At 39.1% G+C, this 26,955-nt stretch overlaps 1 protein-coding gene across 1 annotated transcript; it reads right to left on the bottom strand.

Moving 5' to 3' along the window:
- Positions 1-1,661: 1,661 nt before the first annotated feature.
- Positions 1,662-14,510, bottom strand: tent5bb (terminal nucleotidyltransferase 5Bb). Its single transcript, XM_005927981.2, has 2 exons — positions 14,005-14,510; positions 1,662-4,120 (listed from the first exon to the last, which is right to left on the bottom strand). The coding sequence occupies exons 1-2, from the start codon at positions 14,158-14,160 to the stop codon at positions 3,095-3,097; spliced, it is 1,182 nt and encodes a 393-aa protein (XP_005928043.1). The 5' UTR covers positions 14,161-14,510; the 3' UTR covers positions 1,662-3,094.
- Between the last annotated feature and the right edge of the window lie 12,445 nt (positions 14,511-26,955).

The following is a 26,955-nucleotide window of genomic DNA, read 5'->3' as shown; positions in this document are numbered from 1 at the left end:
AAGAATCGTTAGGACTAGTTGTTATTACAGAAAGCTTGTGACTGGTGCCTGCACCTTCACCAATACAGATACAGATTTGGGGGCAGGGATAGTTCAGTAGGTAGAGTGGTCCCCCCATGAGCGGAAGGGCGGGGGTTCAAATCCACTGAATGGTACCCCTGAGCAAGGTACTGTCCCTACACCCTGCACCCCAGTACGCCTGCTTAGTAGCTGCCCACTGCTTCACTGAGTGAATCGGTCAAATGCAGAGAGAGTAATTTCCCCATGGGGATCAATAAAGTATACATTATTATTATACTCCTTACCTAAATTTACAAAATTTCACGTCTGGGCCAAAGTTTTGGTATAATCAGGTAAAAACTATGTTTGAGATTCTAAAATGATGGCTAATCAGAAGTCTCTTTGTCACTAAGTAGATCAAAAGCAACCAAAGAATCAAGCAAAACAGCATTAAATTTCATAAGTTTGAAGTCAACAGCCTACAGCCAAATTCAGATCATCAAACTCTATAGCGCTGATGAATTTATGTATGAAATTTAAAAGCAATCCATCTGCAGTAGACTGACTGGCCTCCATTTTCATAAACAGAGTCATGCTCACAGGGCTACAAGTTCAGCCTTAATCTTGAGCAAATTAAACTTTGACAACTTGCTGTAGTTTGTTTATTATCATTTACACACTTCCTCCCAGCTCTCTAAAAGTCTCTTGAGGTCTGGCCACCAGACGCAGAAATCGTTGGGCTGTTAAAGGTAAGGCAAGCTCCGTCTCAGTTGCCGTGTTCACGCATGCTTATCCCATGGAGCTCCCTGTGGGAGTCCTACTACATGTTTCCTTGACTGTTTGTGTAGCAGTTTGGAGAAAATTCTGACAGCTAATCCACTGAGGATTAGCTGTCCTCACTGGCTGTTTCCCTAGCTGCATTTATACCTCGCCTCTTTAATCACTCTGACAGATGCATTTCTTCCAATTGAACTTATAACCAAGGACTTCACTAATTTGTTCCAGCACTTCCTTAATGACCAAGTACTATGTCTTGTTTACCCACAAATATTTAGCAGGTGTGTCAAGCTATTTGCCATTTCATGCTCAAGTAAATACCAAGAAGTCGTCCCCAGTTATGCAAAAGTAATTACAAAATATCAAAGGAGAGAATTATTGGTGAGCAGTATATCGAGTATATCATGACATTATTGAAAAGGTGGCACTTCCATTTTACCACCTGGCTCTCAGCAGCACCTATTAGAGCTCAACTCATCCAAGGTAACAGAGATCTCCATTTTTGAGACTATAGGGCAAAGGGAAACCTTTGTCAGATTCACAGCTGGCGGGACGTGACTAATGCACAGGTGCAGGCTCATGGGAAAACTCTGCTCAGGGAGGCAAAAAAAGGGAGGCACAGAGCTTGAACAAATAAGTGTTTTTGTGTAGCTGATGGAACACAGACAACACACAAGCTGTTTTGTGCGTGATTGAGAAAGATCGCAAAACATACACAGAGGGAGATCTACAGCAACTGAAACTGAGAAAGTGCGATACACCGACCGGAGATAAAGTATGCATTTATTCTGCACGTCTCTAGACAAATTTGAGTCAACATCTTATCATCCACATCTTACTTCTCTTCCAAGAATGTGAAAAGAAAGACCAAAGTATCACCATCGTTAAACTTTTGATATTTTTTTTAATGAAACAAATACCCTGACCCTAGATATAGAAATTTACAGTAACCTGAATGAAAAAGATTCAAAAACAGTTCATACATAACAACTACTACAAAGCTCATATTCAGGCACTTGAAACCATATACAGTCCTTGTTTGTCATGCTACACAAAGAATGTCTTTGGTCCTTTTCCCTCCCAGTCAGGTCAGCTGAAACCACAGTCAGAACAAAAAAATGACAAAAAAAAAAAAGTTTGGTTTCGTAACCAGTATTTAAATTTCATTAAGACCCGAGCCTACATCAGACACAAACTGAAAAAGTTCATATATAAAGCCTTCATATTTTTCCATATACATCCACATTGGTTATGAAATACCAGAACAAAAAGGTATAATTATAATGGCTCATATTAGATTTCTTTTTTTTTTTTTTACAGCAGTGTTAATTGATATAACTTAGTGGAATATTTTTGATACAAGAGTTGGCAAAACAACAAAGTTGGGGGTCAAAATAACAAAGCTACATTGTTACAGAGATACCAAGCACATGACACCCTAAAATCCCAATGCATCAGCATCCATCATGTTCTAGCTTCAAGAGCTCCATCGCTGTTATAACTATACATTACTGAAACTTGTTTTATGTCTTCAGCTGTCGCATTTCTAACACAATTCAGTCGATTTGCTAACATTTTCCACTTGCAGCAGGTTTAGATGCTTGAGCATATGTAAATTTGTGCAACTGGCTTTCTTATCATCACTTGTTTAAAAAAATCGTTTAATAAAATGACATTAGTGAGAATCATTCAACACAACAGGAAAAATATGTAAACAGAACAATAAGGTAGTGAATTGGGCTGTACTGTAAATATGCAGATGATCAGACAGCAAGACAGAAGATTCTTTTATGCGCTGGGTCAATAACAAATTAAACTATGTGTAGTTGCTAATAGCTGTGTGACCTATAAATTGAATGTTTAGGGCACAAAGTTTTTTAGATGAAAATGCCCTGAGCAATAAGTTGGCAGTTAGATTCCTTCCTGTCTGGCCAAACCTTAGTACATGTCATTTGCCTCCCTCCTTTCCTTACGATCTTCACTTTCCCTACCAAATTATCCTTTAAAAATTCAAAACAAATCACAGGCACACGTTGAAAATATAATTTCCTGTTTTGAAACGCAAGTTCATCTAACAAAACAAAGACCTATTCCGTGAAGGCAGCAGAGCTAGAAACTTAAGATGTACAGCTCACAGACCCAGTAAATAGCTTCACACTGAGAAGAATGGATTGTCTTCTACAGCCAAGGCTGTTCAACACAACACTGACCCCTTACAGTGAACATTTCGGTTAATGAATGTTCTGCTTACATCAAAGTAAAGGTTCAAAAAAGAAAAAGAAACATAAACTTTCCACGCAGTGATAAAAGACACTGCTCATCTGCAAGGCAGCCATGTTTGATAAGAGTTACTGCACGTAGCCATGGGTGACTGAACTTGCGCCACGTAGTAATTGCTGAAGTTGACGTCTCTGACATAGGGAGCAGGCTGGTAGTAGCAGGTGATGTTGGACAGAGCGGGGATGGCATTCTGTTCGGCCATTACACGCAACGCCAGGGCAGAAATAAGAGCCAGCGTTTGCCGGCGCTCGTGTCCCATCAGACACACAGTGCTTTCATCCACCACTTGTCTCAGAGTCACCAGATACTCATAGCGCTTGTCCTCCATGCCCGCAAAGTGGTTCTGCAGATATCCCTCCAGCTTTCTCTGCTGCTCGCTTATGTCGGGGAAGTCGATGAAGAAGCGTGAGCACATGTAGCGCTGCATCTGTTTCATTTGAGTTGCGGAAGATGGATGGAACCCGCGCACCAGCAGGTGGCAGTACTTGAGCAGGCCGCCGCCCCGGATCTCTTCTGGACTGCGGGTGGCGATGGTCTTGGAGCGGAGGTGATCCAGAGCTTCCTCAAAGTCTCCATACATACTCTCTCCCTGGACTGTAGGGTGGAAGGTCTCGGACATGGCTGTTTCCGAGCAGCGGTCGAACAGCAGCAATGAGTCCAGAGTAATCTGGAAGGAGTCGACGCTGAACTCGAACTGCCTTCTCAGCGTGTCCACAAACTTCAGTTCCACGTTTTTGCCAGTGTTGTTGGAAAGTGAGATGAGGCTCCAGCGATCTGTCTCGTTGCAAACTTTCACCAGCTTCTGAACATACGCCTCCTTTAGGGCAAGGGCTGTGATTCGATCTCTGCATACCCCTTCGGGCAAGAAGTCCACCAGGCAGTCCAGCACCACGTCCTTCACCAGCCGGAAGGTTTTGTCATCAGTCAAACTCAAGCCAAAGATCAGGTCCAGGTCTTTGTAGCCAAGGCCGTTGTCCTCATGAAGTACGTGGCTGGCTGCTGAACCATTCAGCTTAACATCACGTACCATCACGCCATGCTCCTCCAGTCGAGCCCTGACCACCTGAAAGTAAAGACACAGAGAAAAGACACAAAATGAGAGACTAAACACTTTATTAGGTTTATTGTGAAAGTAGAACGCACAATAAAGCATAAATTTGTAATTGAGTTTGATTAAGTTTAATTATATATTTTTTTAATCTTTCCTTGCATAATAAAGTAGTTGCTATGTTTTATTATTGTTTAGGGCTTACATGAAGAACACATCTCTGTAGTGAACGAAACGCTGCAGCTTTTTTAAAGAGCAACTGGCACTTAAGTGACTACTTATTGGTGTAGTCTCTCACTCAAAGAGATGACCTCCATTTACATTATAAAGTGACAGACCAGCGACAGCATAAGCAAGAGCACCCACAAACCTCCCTCTGGCAACAGAGCTCTCTATAAGTAGACGGGCCAAAGCCAGATTGCCAGGTGACTGCGAATGCGTTTCCCCCACTGCACCATAAATTCCACTTAACAAGTGAAAGATCCCAGATTCAGTCCCAGGACGAGATACCAGTCCCCTGAGGGGCTGTGTTAGAAAGTTTATCTGGTGTAAAAATCTGCCAAATCAAATACGTGGAGTTACTCACCGTGGTGACCTCTAGTGAATAAAGCGGGATTTATGGTTCAGCAGGGGTAACACATTTACAGTCCTCAGGCAGTCTGAGGACGGTCCGTCTACCCATAGAGAGCTTTTTTGGTGATGGAGGCAGTGTACAAAATATATGCCACAACCGGTGTGTGGGCTACTCTTGCTTGGGGTGTTGTTAGTCTATCAGCCAGCTGCAGACACAAGCAAAGTTACAATATACAAGTAACAAGAATTGAAACCGAGTAAAACCAACGTTTTTTTTCATGGTTTTCCCATTCCTGGTGAACTCCGCTGTGACTCCTAACCCTATTCCAACCCACCTGTCAACTAATGTATCTTCAACAGGCACATAGGTCATGCACATCCAGCGACGCACTGTTAGGATTTTGGAGAACAAAATAGGAGCACATCTAAAAACCCTTCTCCGCTCACTGTGCAACTAGAACCGTGTACGCGGACAGATATTTGTGGCACCATAAATTACGCTTCAGGGATCAGCTGACTGTAGCTTTTTTTTTTTATCTCAAAAAGCTGCTCCACAGAGATAAGATGTGGAAAAGATGCGGCATGTCTGTACTTGACAGGTGTAAGTGACTCATAAAAGGAACTGTTGAGCTTTGAACTTTTAAACTCATGAATGTGGACCAAATTGAAAAAGGCGTTTATAATGTTATTGGAACACACTGTACAGATGTACTGCTGTGGTTCTTGGGAAAATTACAGAACTACAGGCAGTTAAGATCTTTGTGCTTCCTGTCTGTTACATCACTCAAATCACACTCAGGGGGTGGGGGGGGGCAACTAACAAGGCCAAGTCTGAAGAAATCCAAAGCACAGCTGTTCACAATTCATTAAAACGCTCTCACTATGTTATGGGAATCTGATGTTACTGTTCAACGGTGTGATGTCTCTTCACTGAATGCGTAGAGACAAGCAATGCCTATCCAGTCAGGTAATCCTATATACTGAAAGAGAGTATAACCATAATGCTACGTTTAACCTGCAAAAAATACAGGGCACACATACTGAATGCTAAAATATTACTCTAAGCCTTAAGCTGAACTCTAACCCTGGACAAGAATATTAGAATGTATCAGAATATGTCATTTTTGGTTTTATTAAACTTTTCTCCCATATTTGGTCATTCAGGGAACAAATAAAAAAAATGATTCTGACACATCAAAAAGTCGTTGGTTTTGTTTTTTATTCCTAGCTACTGTTTTCACTAGAACCATAAATTAGTCGATCAGAGAGACAAAACACTTTAAAACCCTTAACTAGCTACGCACACAGTCTAATCCAACCCAGAGTGAATTTAATCATCCTCAAAGATTTCTAAAACTCATATTTCCACATGCATTTTGTTGTTTATTCCACCTAATTCCAAGTGAATTAGGTCAAGTTGTGTCCTGAAGCCATTGTTTTAATGACCACATCTGGTAATCAGCACATTAGCTAGAGATAGATCACATAAGAAGAACTGGATGAGTAAACTTGTTACTACTCCACCTAAAACCCCAAATTGGTGTTTTCATAAACTTGTTTATTTATATTAAACAAACTAAATAAAATTATTTAAAAAGAAAGCTAATTTCAGTTACTCCCTCATTCACAAGCAATTACCACAGCCAGTAGTTTTGGATGCTTGATTTTTACACCAGAGGTCCTTTCTAACCCAACACTGGAGGATTTGTGTCTCCTCCCAGAATCAAACCAGGAATCTTTTGCTTACTACTTAAATGTGTAAACTACTATACTATGGAGCCACTAAATATGTAATGATTATACCAAGGCAATCTAACATACAGTATCATGCACTGTGCTTAATACACAGACAATGAAATGCTACATGTCCTGACAACTGAATGGCAGTTTCTTAAAAACTTTTGAACTACAGATTCTGAAAAAAGCAACATATTTCTAATAATTCAATCAGTTTGACCACAAATCCAGTATACTTCTAGTTTTCTGTTACCTAAACCTAAACAAAACAACAAGCAAACACTTCAAGAGCAGCCAAATATATATAGTATATTGTGCTATTAAATGAACTAAAGAAACCCCATTACTCCAAAATCTAATGAGAAAAGGTAGAGAGAATATTTTTGCAGAGAGAAATTATGCAGGATTTCAGTCCAGTGGACAAGACTGCAGAGATTTTTTTAACCTATCCAAGGGAAACCCACAGAAAGTATTTTCACTGACCTCACACTTAAACAGTTGGTTTGAGTTAACAGCACACTATAATGTGTTTGTTTGGGAGTCCCAAAAGTAGTGTATGGGGAAGTACAGCTGTGCTAGCCCCACAGAATGCATCCTTTACCACTCATAAAACAGGATGGTACATTTCCCAAATGACTCACCAGCACCTGATGAGAGCCTAACACTTACAGTGATGTAAAAACACATTACAAAAAGAATTGCAAACACACCAGACTGTCTGGTGTTGACAACGCCTTGGCGACAGTCTTTCCACTTTCCTTCTGGCATCTTAATAGTTTCCTTGACTATTTCATTTAAGCTGTGGACAAAGTGTGTTTTTATTATAGCTGTTTGAAATGACCCAGCCAGTTGCCAGCACATAGTCCCCTGGACGCCAATGAGAGCTCTGGGCAGTGAGACAGATTATCCCTGTGCCAAGTAAATGGCGACATCAAATGAGGAGTTATGAGTCCCTGACCTTCAAATCCACTCCAAGACTAACCCAGCCAGTCAGTAGTACAGTAGCTTGGCAGACAGCGGGGGATGCTGATGATGGTTTTACTTCTGACTTGAAATGCTTCCTCAAATTTCTTATGCACGGGTGCTCATTTCACCTGTGCTCTTAGACAAGAATGGGTTGTGTGCTGAAACATGATGCTCTTGTGATAAAAGTTTTCAAAGAAGGATTCAGTTTCAAGGATTCACTTAAGTTTTAATGTCTCAGTCCACTCAAACTTTATTTGATAGGAATATATCCAAGGGACCAATTTGGGGGGACTTTTGCTGTATTAGAATTCTGTGCCAGCCATGTAAGATTAAACTGGTGAGAACCACTCTAGTGTATGTGGATTTATTAGTAAAAACCAGTCTTACTAACCTCACAACCATCTGACTTATCTCATATAAAATCACAAATTAAAAGACTTGGATACAGCACTGGAACAGAATCGTAATAGTTTAGGTGTAAGCAAGTAAACTGTTCAGTATGAAAACTTGAGGTGGAAAAACTAGTAATTAAAACTTATATACCCGCAACTCTGTATTTTTTAAATTTCATTATGTTTAACACTTAGTTTGTTTGTTTTTTGCCAACTGTATTTTATAACAAGCTATCCTTGCCTATGGCATTGTAATTATTTTTGCTGCTTTAAATATAGTTATACTTAAAAGTAGTCTGTGTATTTGTATTTTAACTCTAAAATCAAGCAAACCAAAACAATAATACCAAGAAACTTTGGTCTTTGAACTCCTGAGTGTTGATTTTTTTTTTAGATAACGTGATAACTTGATCCAACCTCGATCCAACCTAGCTACCAAGTCTGAGCAGCATACACCTGAGTTCGCTTTCTGGGATGCAGTAGAGTACACTAGCTGTAGCAACTAACCCTGTTGGCCATGAATGGAACCATAACCATGTTATCAGCTAATCCAGAACTCACTGACTTCTTCCTGTGGTTTGCATTCACACATTTTGGTTAACTTGCAGTTTTCTCGTGTCAAAAGAAGCCAAACTACAGGAAAAAGCTACAAGTTTACAAACACAGCTGATTCAGACCAGAGTAAATGAACTATAGGTTTAAAAAGATAGATTCACTTCATAAAATTTTAATTTGTACCACAAGATGGTTTGATGTAACCTTTACTGTACCAGGTAATTCATTGAGAATGCATCATATTTACAAATACAACCTAGAAAAAGGCATTGGGTGATGAACAATTTATTATAAAGTTTGAGTAATGACAGAGAGTACCCTTAAACATTTTTTAATGTATGGGTTTTAAAATGTAAAAACAAAATCTACACCTTGTGTGTTCCAGATATAGCTATTGCCCTGTCCACAAAAGAAATGATGGGAAGTTTTAGTTTGCAAACTTTCAATTTGAAATTAAAATGAGCAGACAGAAACTCCAACTCATGAATGAAAAGCCCAGCCAAAGAGATACCATCAACACTAAAAAAAAAACATTCAGCCTAGAAATGAATGTTCCCAGGTTACCTCCTCTACGGGAACTGGGAGCATGTGGTGTCTTCATGTTGCTCGGTCCCAACAATAGCCTACTGAGGAGTTGGTTTACAGTCTGGCAAGGGCAACAGCGGCTCAGGCGACTGCTCTCCATTTACCACAGTAACACTTTGTCATGCCCAACCCTCAAGCCCACTGTTATTACAGGCACTAATCCCATCCTCATATTCTGCTTCAAACCCAGGCCATTCGCTACTGTCTGGAGAGTGGAGTAATGTTTCAAGGTTTCATGAAAAATAAGAACCCATACCTCTGCCTCCACATATGAACCCATTCAACAATTTACGTAACTATGATGCATGCGTCACGTAATCTGCGTTTTTCATCATGTGATATGATGCTCCTCGGTATGTAGTACACTGGGTGTGTGTAGGTTTAGTCTGCTGAGAGGGATATCACAGGATCTGGCTTTGAGCTGTCAACGTTCACAGAAGTGTGAGTAATGGCAAAAGTTTTCCTTCACTGCTCCCAGGGTTCACTCACAACCAGACCACAAACAGATGTTATTTTAATGTGGATATTAGACAAATACACTGTTAAGAGATTGTCCTGTGACCCTTTGGGACTGTGATCCATCAGTTACTTCGCCCAGTATGACAGAACAAAATACTAGTGTGGCTACAAAATCACTTAGGGGGATGACTTTGTCTGGTGGGAAGGTTGAAAAAGTGGCAAACTAGTGGTTTTGAATGTTGCAGCCTATTTACTGTGAAACACCCCGCATTACTGTCAACCATTTGATAGTGGCTTAAATCACAAAACTTTTTTCCCCCTCCAACCACACTGCCACTGGTTTCCATTCATGGCCACATGGTATAAAAATCAACTTGCAGACATTAAGTCTTTCAACAGGGAGCATTGTGTCGCTTCATTTTTTTTTTTTGTCACGATATCTGCATGGTCATACAGAACACAATTTCAAATCAGTCTACACTTATAGATGCAGTGCCTTCATGGTTTCCACCAGAAAGGTTAATCCTGACATGTTCAGCTGCCACAGAGAAGGTGGTTTCAGGGATTTACTGTTGCACTCAATTGATATATTTCTGTAAATGAGCTGTTTCATCTGCGAGTAACAGATCAAACAGTTGTTAGCCCACTTTATAGCTTCTACCAGCAGACATCTTAACATTTCACATTTGGCCAAAAAAATAATAGACCTCACACTCACAGTGGATAAGATCAGCTAAGCTGCCATAGCATTTGCCAGGTTCTTCCATACTTTTTGAACTGCTTCGTAAAGATTTGAGCTGGATGTGTGTGACTTCTTAACTACACATTTAAACAATTTTGTTCTTACTTGAAATCCTAATCTGCTCAATTAGTTTTTATTTTATTAACAGCAGCAATGTGTTGGTTCAAAGATGTTATGACACCACCTCCCACTGCTACATTAAGTACTTTCCCAGATTTTCTTAAACACATGTCCAGGAACCGTGGCTCCACTTCTCAAAACTCAAAACACAAACTACACATCTAGTGTAAAATGAAACACACCACTCAAAACCATCTTATCAAAACTTATTTCTTCCACGGAACAAAACAATACACACAAGTAGGGCTGGGCCATATTATACCGTTCACGGTAATACCGGTATAATGTTAGACAATGATAGGAAAATGAAATATCGCGATAGAATGTAAGTAAAACACGCATGCGCAGTGCCTTTGTTTTCATACGCACATGGCCGATTGTTGAGTGAAACAGATGAACCAGAATTGGTTTGTAAAAATGGTGCAACTTCAGTGATGTGGAACTGGTTTGGTGTTTGTCCGTCAGATACACGACAAAGCACATTTTTTTTGCAGAACATGCAAGCGGCCGTCGTTATTGTCGTATTTGTCGGACTAAGATGCTCTTAAATCTGGGAGTAATCTGGGTCCTAAACCCCTCTTCAGGTCAAACGAACACTGCAGCATCACTGAGAGTTAAAAACTGTCTAAATTCTTTCATCTTTAATAAAACGATCAGCATTGCTGCTTTACCAGGTGTAACTATGAAGTTTAACTTCCAGGCATCCATGAAAACAAAATGTTATTACATTTAACGGAGTTAGAAGTTAGCAGGAAGCTAGCGGAAGTTAGCTCGCTAGTTTCGCTAGTTACCTAAGCATGATATTGCATGTTCTGACTGAGAGATTTCTGAAAAAAATCAAACGTACAGCTCTGCTATCACTTCCAACATAAATGAAGACAGGAAACTAAACAGCAGTGACGTTTGTAGGGTTACTGAAGTTGGGCTAGCTGGTATATAATGATGTGCTACGTGATCGCTAGCGACACAGCTATGTTAGCATAACATAAACAGTGAAGCTGGAGGACGAACACTAACACTTTTCCACTTATAAAAGTTAACGTGAAGGTTCCTCATGGTTAGAGACAAATGCAATCGCATGGCAGGATGCTGTAAAAGGACCAACTTCAGTCAGGAGAACAACTGAGATAATCCATCCACAATACGAGGTTAGTCATTAATATACTGCAACAACATGGGAATAGAGCAGCTGCCAGAGAATTCAACATTAATGAATCAATGGTACAGAAGTGGAGGAAGCAAGAAGAATGAGTTTAATAAAGTTTGATTTATCTGACTGCTTTGTTTCGCTTAATGTGCCTTATAATCCCGTGCACCTTATGGTCCGAAAAATACGTACTGCACACTGCAGTTTAATGTTGCAAAGCACCTCTTTTTAACTTCAGTGGATATTATACATGGTTATGCTCAGGATATGTCAGCCCATTTCTACTGGAAATGCCTTTTGGTTAAACTTTCAGCAAGGAATTTGCATTTGCACTGTTAAATTTTTATAAAGCTTTAATGTACATAAAAACCAGCTTCCTGTTTAAGTAAAAATAAATAGAAGGTTGTCTTTTTGCGCTAGTAATGTTGTGGAGTTGTATTTTGTCTCGCATCAATTATATCGTCAGTTATATCGTTATCGCAAATTTTCAAATATATATCGTGATAAATATTTTTGGCCATATCGCCCTGCTCTACACACAAGCATATTTATGTCAACTAAACTAACAAGACAATTTTTAGAATTGCTTTCCGCTGCCTCCTCCGCCTCTCGCTCTGCCTCTTCCTCTATAAAACACCTGTATACGTCACTTGAAGCCTCTTTCACACAATGACACATGATCGAATTGTTCTTCGAATTGAGGCTGAACAAGCACAACTGCACAGTTTCTTCTTTAGTCACCTTTTCCACTCACTATGTGTTTATACACCTCTTTGTATTATTTATTAATAATAATAATAATAATCGATTGGATTTATATAGCGCTTTTCAAGGCACCCAAAGCGCTTTACAATTCCACTATTCATTCACTCTCACATTCACACACTGGTGGAGGCAAGCTACTATTAGTTATTATTGATCACTGTCTTCATCCACTCGCCCCAACCAGTTTCAAAAGATGGTTGCCTCTCTCTGAGCCTGGTTCTGCCAGAGGTTTCTTCCTGTTAGTAGGGAGTTTAACCTTGCCACTGTCACCAAAGCGCTTGCACATACATAAAATACATACATAAAATTGAACTGAATTGAACTGAATTAACTGGGACTTAGCGTGTTGCATTTTGTAAACCAGTGTTCCTATGTCAACAATGTGCGCAAATTCATGCAAACTGCATTCAGAGATTTGCAAAACTGACAGTGGAATAGTGCAGAGTTTAGCTGGACGGAGGCACGTTGTTTGTAGATGAGCTTCATGTTTTCAGAATTGTGACATCAATGAGTGATGTCACAATTGCAGCCCGTTCTCACTCCCGAGGCGTAACATGCCGACGTTTTGTCACGTCCTCATTTTTCCGAGGTCGTCATTTAGGAACGTGGTGGGTAGCCGAAAACGTAATATGTTGACGATTTGTCACCTAGCGTAAACTGTTACGCTTTGGGAGTGAGAACGTGTTGCACAATTGCTACATCCATCTTTTACATACAGTCTATAGTTTTAGTAAGTTAAAAAAAAACTTTACTGGTGTTTTGGGTTAAGCAGTATTGAGTATGCCAATGTCTTAGCACTCAAACACAATAGATAAAGAATATTCTGGATAAGAAATTTTCTTAAGAATTTAATCCGAAAGTTCCACAAAAAGAATGCAGGCTCATTGTAAGAAAAAATGGTTAAGGTACCCTATGACTAGAGGACTATGTAATGGAAGAAAGGCATCAGAGGGGCAGAGATTACATTGGTAGGCCTCTTTGATTATAGGGGTCTTTGAAATGTGTGTGTGTGTGTGTGTGTGTGTGTGTGTGTGTGTGTGTGTGTGTGTGTGTGTGTGTGTGTGTGTGCGCTTCCCTCCCCCATATGAACACTGTAGAAAATATTAATCACTCAAGCAACATATGAACCAGGATTACAGGCTATTAATGTCCGGAAAAACTGCAGCCCACGCAAATCCCCACATGTTCCAGTTCTAGTAAATATACTGTGGTGTGGTCATTATCTCACAGAAACTGTGAAAAAGGGACTTGCGGAGGAGAAGCACTAGTGAGCTAGTGGAAAACTGCAGTCACAGTGTCAGATCATCTCCACTAATGTGTCTGACTGTAAGTGATCGAAATCCTAATTACTGCAGAAAAACAGCAGAATGTGGAGCAAACAGAATATTTCAATATGTAGGCCTGATTTTGATTAGCCGGGCTTGTTTAGAAGTTATGTTACTGTGTACCTTTGGAGCAAGTGAAATCTCATTGACTCCACAGTCACTGCAAAATAAATATACTGCACTCACCCACTGTCAGCAGACTACTGTAAACTGCTATTTTCTAATTACTAAAAACTTTATTACCAAGATGGCATATGACACAGTTGTGAGCAACAGTGGCGGAATATCTTTATATATGCAGAGCATTAAAATTGCCTTTCACCCAAAAAGGTAACACACCTTGTGTCAAATTAATCAAAATAACAGTTTTTCATTAATTTCTTTTTTTTTCTCTGTTTGTTGAGAATAGGGCGATATGGGGATACATGAAACTAAGAGAAGATGTACTTTTCCCTCTTCTCTGTCACTTCTGCTTCAGTGCGTTTTATTAGATAGCAAAACGACTATGAGAGAGCTAGTGAGAGGGGTCTCACCTGAACGATCTGCCGGGGCTGCACGGACAGCGTGGGGAAGTTTCCTCGGCCGTGGATCGGTACGCTCTCTCCAAGGATGGAGTCCAAACGCCGAACCTGATCCCATGACAGCACGCTCACCCGCCGACTCTGCTCCGAGACATCACCGGAGGACATGACGACCGGAGGCAACGGGACGTCCAGAGAAAGTGTCGTTGCACTGTTAGAACAACTTGAAGCAATTCTCCTCACACGAGGAAGAGCCGGTGATGTTAGGGCGACAGTGGGTGTGAAAAGCTCCCAGTGCGTCTCCCTCTCTCACTCTCTGTCTGTTCTTGTGGAAAAACTTTCAGAAAGCTCCAAAATGTGTTAACTCTTTTAGAACATCGCACATTCCCAGAACAAAACTTCCTGCGCCTGCGTCGCTCTCTGTCTCCACTGACTGTCTGTGCACATTAGAGCCTCCTCTGGACTCGCCCGGGGTTTTAACCGAGCAGGGATTAACGGGCGCCACCCCATTGGCTGGCCAGAGCCTTAATAATGCTTCAGCATACAGACTGCACTCCGTTTGCACACAGACCCGTGAACACCTACTTCCCTTGCGTCACATGGCATGTTCAATGACTGTAGGAAGTATAGTAATTACTATGTGCAAGTAAAAAAAACACAACCTTGAACTGCTCCCGTCAGGCTTCAAGACTTTACCCAAACTGCATACAGTACCTCATCTCACACTGGTCTGTTTAATAGGAAGGAGAAAAGACAAAGGAAGTTTACTTCAAATGCATTTTGCAAAAATAAAAAGCAAAAATAAATATATAACAACTAAAATGTATGGAAACAAGTCATAATATTATCATATTCAAATTCAGTGTTTTTAATGGAGTAAGCTGAAAGTTCATTGTAAAAAAAAATAACAGACTTCCTTTTTGATTTGATACTGTGAAGCTTAAACGATTAAAAACAGTAACATTAGCAATCATAACATGCTTCTATAAAGCCAAAGTCCTGAGTTATTTTCAAAAGAAAAGAAAACGAAACTTCTTGACCCCGTGTTAAAAGATGAACAAATGCTTCACATCACAACATTTGTCTGGCCTTTTCCTCTAGGACTATTTTCTGAATATCCCGCTGTTAGCAGACTAGCATCATTTATCCCTCATGCGACTGTATGGTAAACAGTGGGATTAAAGTTTGGTTGGGTTTAGATACAACGACAGAATGGCAGAATTGCATCTCAGGAAAGATAATTAATTTTTTGTTAAAATAACTACTTTGCTAAAGTTAGAGAAACATTGTTACACAGTTATAAAGCCATTGTTATGCCTTAAATAGCAACGGCAATGATCTCTTAAATGATAGCCAAACGTTTTGGAGGTCCATGCATCTACCCCAAACGATTTTCTTTTCTTTCAGACATCTAGAAAACAAAGAAAAATTGACATTCAGAACTTCTAATACATGTATTCTATATTGATTCCAGGTATATGCACACATTTTCATGGCAATCTGTCTGAAAGTTAAGCTAATAGCATTTCATCTTAAACTGCTCCCCCAAGTCATCCTTGTCAAAGAAGAGATCAGAGCCCCTTCGCTAGCCCTCCTTTGTTCCCGGACAGAAACTTGTCATCTGTTTTGTTTTTATTTTCTGTAATTGGTGTTGCAAGAAGGTGTTGCTTTTAACTAGAACCACTACATTAGAATTCAGAATTAGAGGAAATGTGAAAAGAATTTTGCTCAGTGGAAGACATGACCATTTTTCACTCCACGCTCAAAGGAAAATGACCTAATTCGTTTTGGTGATACCATTATGTACAACATAAGGTCATGATGAAGAGTCACACATTTCTGGATGTTTAGGTTGATCAACATACCCGTGTTAGAGAGATTATTCAGTTTTGACCCCTGTGGGATGACGCAAAGGGATTTGTGACCTTAATTTGCTTTGTCGTTGTTTCATTTTCTTAAGAGCAATTTGTGTGTCTCCTACCATGACAGAAAAAACACAGGGAAGCCCCAGTGTCATTTTAGAGCAGAATGACAACATGGAAAAATATTGCCATGATTTGCATATCATGTGCATAATGTAAATACTGTACGTCAGTCTGCATTGACTCAACCGGCAATAGCAAATACCACACACTGCACTGTTATCACCAGCTCTACAAAAAGTGTTGTTTTTTATTGTTGACAGTACACATGAATATAGTTCCTATTTATTTATTTATATTTAAACACTAGCTGCTGATACCTAAAGTACAACTCATTTTCTAGCCTTTTATGGGTCCATACATTATTCACATAATGTATGGACTATTTGCAGTTTGAAATAATATAATTAATTTGAATAGTATTTCTTTATTTTTTCTTTGCTTATTTCAAGTGGCCTCAAATGAACAGCCAATTGTGTGTGACATTAATGGTGACGTCACAATAGCTAAATCTGTGTTTTAAATGCAGTACATGTAAACAACTCAAAATTTAGTTGGTTATTTCCCAGTATTAGTTGTATTGTATTGTATTGATATGAAATCACAAAGGAAGTCTTCACTGAGAATGTCCTTTAAGTTACAGAAGCTAGTGGAAGCCAGTTGACTTGACAAGATATTCATGAAAAAGATGTATAGTGCTGTGCAAACGTCTTGAGTCAATACCTATTCCTTCTAATGGGAAGTGGGTGCAAAGATTTATTGAAATGCACAAACATACATGCTTTATTTTCAAGTCAATATTTGGTTTGACTCCTTTTTTGGATGTTTGCCGCATTTTGTTCCACTTTATATCAAGATAGTCACACTCGTCTTCAATAAGTTTTGAGGTTCGGGCTCTGGGGATGACAATCCATGACTGAAGTCTTCGATTGTGTATTTTTATATCTGGGCATGCTTTTACTGCATTGGCAGTAGCTAGGAATCATTTTCATGTTGTGAAATGAAACATCTACCAATCAGACACTTGCATGTGCTTGCTTGTGGTATTGCATGCTTGATCAAAATATGACAGCACTTTTCTGTGTTCATAATTCTATCTATTTTGACAATATCCTTAATATCACTGCCTGAAATGTAGCCCCGAACCATGAAAGCGCCTTCATCATGTACACACTGTTGTATTTCTCTCCTAAACTGCTCTGAACGTATGTTTGAAGAGTTGAAACAAATATTTCAAATTTGGATTCATTACTGTATAAGACCTGTTACTACTGATTTTCAGTCCAACTCTTGTGTAATTTGGGTCACCTCAGCCTTTTCTCTTTTTTTCCCTTCTTGAACAATGGCTTATGATGACAGTTCAGTTAAAATCTTAAACACAAATCCCAAAATTAAAACTACATTCACAAAAGGCCAGATTTTTCTTTCAAAATCAAACCATCACTTCAAATTCAGTTATTGTGTGGTCAAAATCAAACAATGTGTTCAGATCATACACACTGCAAGTAAAAATATATTTACCACAGACCATTGATTAGACACTGCATCAAACAATTTAAGATAGAGCGCCAGGGAATCCAGTTCAAATACTAAAATAGATATGAAGTAATTTAGTGCAAGTGATACAGAAAGACAGAGTATTTTCAGTATATGCACTCCAAGTTACGTATGTATTTACATTACAATATAGTTTACAGTACTGTAAAAGTAGCAACTGCGGCTACTACCCTAAACTAACAGAAGGAATATGAGTATCGAATTTTTGCTGAAAGTGTGTGTAGGTTACACTTACTTGCACATACTGATATTGTAGATCTTTGACTCTTGCAGAGTTGAGCTGCCAGCTGCCAGTTATTACAGTTTTGCAACACAAGTGTCAAGTCAAATCATCTTTATTCATATAGCACATCAAGTGTCGGCCAAAGTGCTGAACAGAGGGATAATATAATCAAATAGAAATAATTAAAATAGATAAGATGAAAACATTATAGAAAACATTGTGAGACATCCATATATGTTTGTAAACATATATGTGTACATGCAAATATGCACATACATATACAAAAGTGTGCACACGCACACACAATCACAAGCATACGTGAACATAAAATACGTGTATACGTGTATACACATGCAAACATCATCCAAATGAGATAAAAGACCAGAATAGCTAAAACAAAATAAAAGTGGTGTCAGAGAGATCCGAAAGCCTTTGAAAATAGGTAGGTCTTCAGCTTTGATTTGAAGATTTCCAAAGACAAAGAGGATTTTATAAAAGAGGGAAGACTGTTCCAGAGTCTCGGAGCGGCAATGGAGAAAGCCCTGTAAACTGTAAACACTGCTATAGTTACACCCTCTTGCACACGCTCTACAGTAAAATAACAAATGATGAAATAATGAAGTTCACGTTAGAGTTAAATGTCAATCATATATATATATCACCTCTGTAATGTTCTTGATATTTATAATTGAGTGATTTGTATATATTAGTTCTATTTCTTAAGTTTGTAACGTTTGTAATATATTGTATTAATTAAGTGGTTTAGTCTGTTACTGTTACTGTCTAGGAGCAACTGTAACCAACTTAATTACCTTAGGGACTATTAAAGTATTCTGATTCTGATTCTGATAATGAACACAAAGGTTCTGAGCAGCAAGTAATCAAAGGGCACATACATCACTGGCTTTACAGTTTTTTCTGATTGCTTAAGCACATTTTTTGTAACTATTGGCTAATTTTGCAAAACTCTTCACACAAATAAGAAAACCTGTCACCCAATAATCAAAACATTGTAGTTCTCTTGCAAAAGCAAACACAGCTAGATTAACTCTTCACACCTTTGTAAAAATGGTGTTTCCGTATCAAACAGTACACACAAGCCATCATCTACTAAGCACACAATGCGCCAACTGCACACTGATGGTATGAATACAAAACACATCTGGCTTTTGCTTTCTCTGTGCACAAGGTAGGCTATGTCAGTTTGAGCTCATACTTCTGTCATAGATCCATAAGCATAGAGGGATCCAAACTTCAAGTACTGGTGTTTATTCAAACACATCAAAACAAACACAAGTGTTTATTTCCAAGTATAGGATTATTTGCAATCGCCATAATGACTATATGGGTTACTTGGTCTGCAGTGAACATGCTTCCTCTGCCCCCAGCATCTGGTCATCTAGCAATTCTGTAAAGTAACAATTTCAGTATTTTTACATCAATGGTATTGGTGTGTTTCTCATTGGCATATGGCAGTGCTACAAATCTTTGTGCGAAGTGACTGTACTAACCGATTCTCATTTCAAGATGTCCTTATGGTACTTGCTACAGTGTAGCGGCTCGAGTTAGGCTGGACCCGTTGGCCAGCTACCCTCAGGGTCATTCCACGGTTGATTACATGGTCCACTATTGTAGCTCTGATGTCATCAGCAATTCTATTTCTTACTCTTCCTACCCTTCCTCTCCCCCCTCCTCATCTTCCTCTCCCCCCTCCTCGTCTTCCTCTTGCTCCTCCTTGTCCTTGTCGTCCTCTTCATCCTACTTCTTCACCTCCACGTCCTCTTCCTCGGCCTCCTCTACTTCTCACTCTTTCTGCTCCCTCCATTGTACTCCGCACACACAGCTTACCTGTATTATAGTGCTTAGGCTGATTGCAAAGTGAACTAATTATCTAAAAAAGTTTTCACATGTGAAAGTGTGCCAGACAGTTGGCAAATTAGTGTTAATGATAGCCATACATGTGTATACTTTTGCTAGGAGTGTGTTGGAAATTTGGTAATTGAGTGTTGTGCAGTGAATTGTGCCTACAGTTTTGCAAAGTGTGTGTTACAAAATTGCAAACTGAGTGCAAAGCAGTTTTTGTGCTTTTAGTTTTGCAAACTCAGTGAGTGGTTTTGCTATAAGTCTGAATAGTTTTAGAGATTGTGCTACAGGAATCACAGTTAGGGTTTAAGCATTCAGAAAAAACTGTAATAGGTTAATAGTGGAATATTGGCCAAGGTCAGGATGGACTGAAGACAGGGAGACAACGAGGTTAATGCATGGAAGCAAAACATAAAGAAAGAAACACAGCCAATTTATCAGTAGTAGGTAGCAGACAATCTGGCGAAGAGTGAAGGCTCGAGCAGGTCCTTAAATATTTAATTCAATTTACATAGCACGAAATCACTACAGTTGCCTCACAAAACTTTATATTGTAAGATAAAGACTATACAATAATACGAAGAAAATAAATAGTGGGTCTTGATTGCGAGCTGATGAAGCACAGGTGTGTTTGAGCGGGGAGCCTGTAACTCATCTCTTACTGTACTCATCACTGGGTCATCCCTTGAGTTAAGTGCCTTTTTTTATGCTTGAATGATTAATAGGCCTGTGTTAAGTGACCTAAAAAGAACATCAAAATGGGTAGGTACAGGGACTGGACTGAAAATAAGTGACACATTTGTTTTTTGAAGCAGCAACCTAAGCAGAGAAGCCCAGACCTCACTGTCCCTAGCGCCTTCCTTTAGCTCATCTGGAGGAACATTAATATGTTCCCAGACCAGCCGAGGGATGTAATCTCTCCATGGTGTCATGGGTCTACCCCAGTAGGACATGACTGTAATACCTCAACCACGAATGCCCCAGAGGCATTCTACTTAGATTCCTTGAACACCTCAACCACATTTTTTCTATTTGAAAGAGTAGCAGCTCAACTCTGAGGACCTTTAAAATCATTAATCTCCTTGCTCTATCTCTAAGGAAGATGCCAGCCACACCTTGGAGAAAAATAATTTCTGCCAATTGTACCTGCAGTCTCCTTCTTTCACCCGTGACCATAGGAGAGGTTAGGAAGGTAGATAGACCGCTAAATCAACACCTTTGCTTTTACACTCAGCTCTCTCTTTACCACAACAGACCAGTACATTAGAGTACTGAATCAAAGCCAATACAGGCCCAGTCTGTCAATCTTCAGCTCCCCTCTCCCCCCCTCGTAAACAAGACCCAAAGATACTTGAACTCCTTACCTTGGGGCAATAAAGTGTCCCTGACCTAGAGTGGACACTCCATTATTTTCTTGGTAAAAAACCATAGACTCAAGCTTGGAGGTGCTAATTATCATTCCTAATTCTTCACATACAGATATGAAGCATTATGAAGCTGGAGGTCACCAAATGATAAAGGCAACAAAACCACATCATCTACAAAAGCCATAGATGAAATCCCAAGACCAGGGGTGTCAAACTCTAGGCCTCGAGAGCCAGTGTCCTGCAGGTTTTAGATGCGTCCTTGATCCAACACAGCTGATTTAAATGGCTAAATTACCCCCTCAACATGTCTTGAAGTTCTTCAGAGGCCTGGTAATGAACTGATCATTTGATTCATGTATGTTGACCCAGGGTGAGATCTAAAACCTGCAAGACACTGGCCCTCGAGACCTGGAGTTCGACACCCTTGCCCTAGACCATCAATGTGGAAAACTTGGGCTACTTGGCTACAGCTAGAAATTCTGTCGAAAAACTCATGAATAGAATTATTAACAGAGGGCAGCCCAGCAGAGTCAAAAACGGAGAAGGAGTCCAACGTATTGCTGCCTTTGTGGACCAAGGTCTGGCTGCTGTCATACAGGGACAGAATGATTTGTGACAGTGAGCCAGATACTGGCGCATCTCCAACAGGAAGGGGGGGACACTGTCAAATCCCTTCTCCAAGTCCACAAAACACGTGTAGACTAGTTGGTCAAACTCCCACGCACGCTCAAAAATCTTCGAGAGGCTAATGAGCGGCTCCAGCAATCCACGACCAGGTAAAAACCTCCTGAATCTGAGGTTCAAACAAAGGGATGAACCCCATTTTGCCAATGCAGAGGCACCACCCGAGATTGCTGCTGTTTTTACTAAGTTCATTATTTTTTGACACTATTGTTGATCGTATGCTATTTTATTGATGAACAATATATATTTTGCTATTCAGTATTACAAACCTAAACTTATATTATATTGGTAGTGCTATTAAATTTAACTGGAGTGTCACTTTTGACTACAGGGTAAGATATGTGTGAGTTTCTATAGAATATGAAGCCATAGCTTCATATTCTATAGAAACTCAAATTAAAGACAAAGGGAGAGAGGGCGTTTGCTGTGGCTGCACCCAGAAAGTGGAACAGTTTACCTCCTCACGTCAGACTCTCCAAAAGCCTAGAAACTTTTAAAACCGCTCTTAAAACTCACCTCTTTTCATTGGCTTTTAGAAAGGTTTAATTTATGTGTTTTATATATTTTTTATTTTATTTTTATCAGCGAGGTGTTACTACGAAATTGTGTTCTGTTGTATTTTTATCTGTATTTACTGTACAGCACTTTGGTCAGCCTTGGTTGTTTTTAAATGTGCTCTATAAATAAAATTGACTTGACTTGACTTGATAGCTCAGTGCTGTGAGAACACATGCATCTTAAGTGTCATCTTGCAATTCATTTGCAACTATTCCTCCATTCAATGGAATTTGCTAGTGAGAAAAGCCTCTGACTTCCCAAATTGGCACACTTGTTATTTTTCCACAAAAGGTCACCATAGAGGGTCTGTAGTCCATGTTTTTCAATTGCACTGACTTTTTGTCCCTGAAAGGAAGGAATGTGTGTTTGAAAAAGCCACAAAGAAATACAGCAGAACACTGTGTTGACTGATTAGATGATGGCATTTCAAACTAGCCTTTTGTAAAATGTGACAAATGCAGATTTGCTTATCTCGTTAGCCTGATATCAACTCTGATTAACATTTATAGTAGCAAATATCATTATCACTGCCCTGTCAATCATAATGTATCCTTCAAAAATCAGTTATCCTTACGTAAAGTTCATTATAATAATATTACAGAAACATTTAGGCTAGGATTTATAACAAATTCAAATGTTTTATCGGGGGTAAACATATTTGTGGTATGAAAATTTTATAATAATGTGTTCTACTTTCAGCTCAGCTGCAGGGGCTTCTGGGTTACATCACAGCCATTTCTCAGGCATTTATCTGTGATGAGATATGTTGCTCAACTAGCCTTCTGGTATTTGCATTTGGTACCTTGGTTACCTAACAGCCTGTGTGTTTGTGTAATGTCAGCATGGAAACTATAGGGCAGTCCCATTGATGGTGAAAATACCACTGACTACAGGATTTGATTTAGGACTGTGTGGACTGGATTTCTGGCCTCTTACCCCTGAATATATTTTGGTGACTTAATAACCTTAATATACCTGTACACATCTTGTTTGACACCATATTGTCTCAAACAATAAGCTTTTAACTGCTATTTACTGGATTTTGACATACACTTCCAACTCCACTTAATAAAGAACTTAGATCAACATCTTAACTAATTTTTCCTACTAATTTTTAGGAAATTCAGGACATTTATAGAAAATTTGGTAGAGATTAAAGTTATTTAACAGATTAAATCTCAAAGTAATTTAATGTTGATAATTTAATTTTATGTATTTTATGTATTTCTGTTTTATATTACTGTGAAGCACTTTGTGGTTTTTATCCTGTGAAAAGTGCTATATAAATAAATTGATTTGATTTGATTTAATATTTTAATAAATAGATTAATCTATTAAAGATTCAGGGGTTGTCACGTCTCCAGCCACTTTAACCTTCCTACACTCTCTTCTTCACCTCTCTTGTCATTGGATGACTGACCCCACCTATTTAAAGTAATCTACCTTCTTTCTGAGCTGATCCCTGATACAAATCCACCTTGATTTTGGATCCATCTGTAACTCCTACCAGCCACCTTACCACTGTCTTGGCATCCAGTCATATGCTTCAACTTCTAGTCACTGTGCAACTCCCTCTGACCCTCTCCATACTTCTCCATCAACACTCTCAAACCCAACATCACATCTATAGTGTGCTTTCTCTGCATTAAGGAATTAAGCTTCATCACCTCTTTCCCATATCTTCACTACAACAGTTCTGCACATCAACCTTGTTCTTGAAATTCTGTATCAGTACACTTCTTCTCATCTGTCATCGTGTCATCTGGACCAATCATTTTTCCAGTCTTTATCATCGTCTTACCTGCCTTAACTGTTACACATGCGTCATCCCTTTCTGAATGCCATGTTAAGTTCTGCCTTTGTGTTTGGCCAGGCAAAAATCACTGGTGTTTGTTTACTCAACATATAAAAGTTCTGACTTCAGTTCTAGCTTATTTATATGGGAAAGATGAATGAACTGAAATGTCTTGATGCATTCTCAATCATCCAGGTAAGTAAATCTCCAAAGGTGGATTCTGTTCATCTGGACGTAGCATTTTCAGTGGGAGAAACGTTTCGTCACTCATCCAAGTGACTTCTTCTTCACTGAAGAAGGATAAGTGACGAAACGTTGAACAGAATCAACCTTTGGAAAATGAACTGAAATGTCACTTTATACACATTTTTATTTATCAACTAACTAAAGATACATGTTTGACTGTGACGACATTTGACTGTTTATCAGCTTAAAATAATGAAGGCAGCCAGCTGCCGTTTTTAAAAATTCGGTTAACTTATTTGAATTTCCAGGACCATCATTTGGAATTATGATCAGTGAAAGGTATAAATAGGACAAGCAGCTGCTGAACTCACACCCAACTCTGGAGTTTCACTGGACAAAGCTTTATAGTTTGTCCCAGATCACTGTTTTGCTTTTCTGGCCTACAACTTAAGCATTTTGGTTGATACTCACATTGGTTTAATGGTTTTGTGTTTGGTGCAGCAGACAAAAATAGCACTTAGCTCATTAAAATAGACACATCTGCTGTTCATCATAGGAGATTTCTTACACAAAATCTGTCTTGTTACACAATTTAAGAAGGATTTTAGGTTTGTTCCTACATCAGAAAAGGACTGCGAAACTAAACAGTTCCTTTAGCTTACAAATGGCATTAAAGAAATCATTTTATTCCTCAGTGAATGTGGGGAAAATTTAGCAAACCAAATAAAACTCATCCTCGTTACCATGTTAAATCATATTATTTTATAAGCATTTAAACATGCCAGAAGTATTACTGCATCCAGACAGTGTATTGTCCACTCTTGCATTGTTTCAAAATGAGTCGATTCTTGCTTGTGGCAAAGCAAAAAAGAAACTGCTTTCGTCAGTCAGACGCAAACGAAGAGATACTGAATGTAAACTGGGTACATTGCTACATCGTGAATAATACAACCAACCCAGTGTGGTCTATGAATTAGTGACATGAACACTGTTATGTAAGACATGCTGTGGATTTCCCAGTTACATAAGCTACATTTAATACCAACAAACCAGTATCTCAGCAGCTTTTCTTTGCCCAACTGTTTTGAACACCAAGTGACGTTTCCTGGCCATTTCTTATATAAAAAGTACATTGTTCATCTCTGTTATGAACAATGAGCACCCTGTCATTTTACATTATCCTTTAAGCTCCGAGACATTTTCGTAAAGCCAAAAAAAGACTTGCCAGGCAGTGTCGACACAAGTGAACCAAAAGGACACCGTTTCTTAAGCACTTCCCTTGTTTCACATTGCTGTCAACTTTAATCAGTATGTTCATTATTCCCAGACCTGAGCCACATAGTAAACTCAAGAAGGCTTTGTACCTAAAATCCAAAAGAGTCATCATTTCATCGGTGTTACTCAACAACACCTACCGCCAGTCCACAACTGGCTGACCTTTGAAAACAATACCTTGTTGTTTCTACACCAATGTCAGTCAACCCTGGTATCTGTTCAAAGTCATCATCATCAACATTTTTGCTGGGGTAGAGAAAAAAACTTCACTGGGAATGAAAAAATACACCCCTTATTACTGCTGCTGCCAAATAAGACAAACTACACTCTATGATACGCTCACATTAGTCTAACTATAGTTAGAGAAAACTTTGTAACAGTGTAACCTTGATGATCTGTAACAAAAATGATGTTCATTGGTAAGTCAATAAGGACAAATTCCTTATTGACTTACCAATAAGGATTTATTGACACCATTGACATCAATGATTCAGGTTACAGGCTTAATTCTTAACTGATTCTCTTAATGATAACCATATCTATTTTTCATGGAAAAAGGGTGGGTACACACTGAGTAGCAAACTCTGAGACTGAAAAAACAAGCCGATACAAAAGAATCACTGGATGCTAGCTCCATAACGCTGGGGGATTCCCATGATGCATTGAGTATTTCTTTTCCAGTCACCTTTTCTCACTCAGTATATGTTAATAGATCTCTCTACATTGATACTTGTTATTAATCTCTGTCTCTCTTCCACAGCATGTCTTTTATCCTGTTTTGCTTTTCACACCCCAACCGGTCACAGCAGATGGCCCCGCCCCTCCCTGAGCCTGGCCCTGCTGGAGGTTTCTTCCTGTTAAAAGGGAGTTTTTCCTTCCCACTTTCACTAAAGTGCTTGCTCATAGAGGGTAATACGATTGTTGGGTTTTTCTCTGTATGTGTTACTGTAGGGTCTACCTTACAATAACAAACTTTCGCCTTGAGGTGACTGTTGTTGTGATTTGGCACTATATAAATAAAACTGAATTGAATTGAAGTTATTGAAACACTTCCCTTCATCTGTTTGCTGTTAAATCTGATCATAATTTTCACAATTCATGGGCTTGCAGCACATAGTAAACTCAGAAAGCCTCGTGTTTAAACACCAAAAGGTCATAATTTTGTTTAACCTCTCAGCGTCCATTAGCAACCCATAAGGTTATGTTCATCACAAATGATGACTTAGACCTAAAAGGTTGACTGGTGCAGAAGACGAAGCATATTGTAAATGCAATATAGAGCACCTTAGCTTGTTTTCCCCTCATGTTAAATATAGCTATTACAGGGGATTATTGGGGATTTCTTTTGCTCTGTATTGCCACAAATTTGGAAAGCAGTCTGTCATGGTCTTGGATTACTAGAAAGTATATCTTCTGTTACTGGTACCTTTGTTTTTATGTATCTACTTACCCCTGCTATCTTACCCTGTTATCTCATTTAGTGTTAGCCTGCATGCCTCAATGTTAGGCACCAGTCAAACAGTCAGTTTTGCT

The sequence above is a fragment of the Haplochromis burtoni genome, unplaced genomic scaffold (assembly GCF_018398535.1).
Source record: "Haplochromis burtoni strain Fernald_Lab_line unplaced genomic scaffold, NCSU_Asbu1 Contig_10, whole genome shotgun sequence".
NCBI lineage: Eukaryota > Metazoa > Chordata > Actinopteri > Cichliformes > Cichlidae > Haplochromis > Haplochromis burtoni.
The sequence above is the reverse complement of the archived record's forward strand: the minus strand, read 5'-3'. Positions and strand labels throughout refer to the sequence as shown.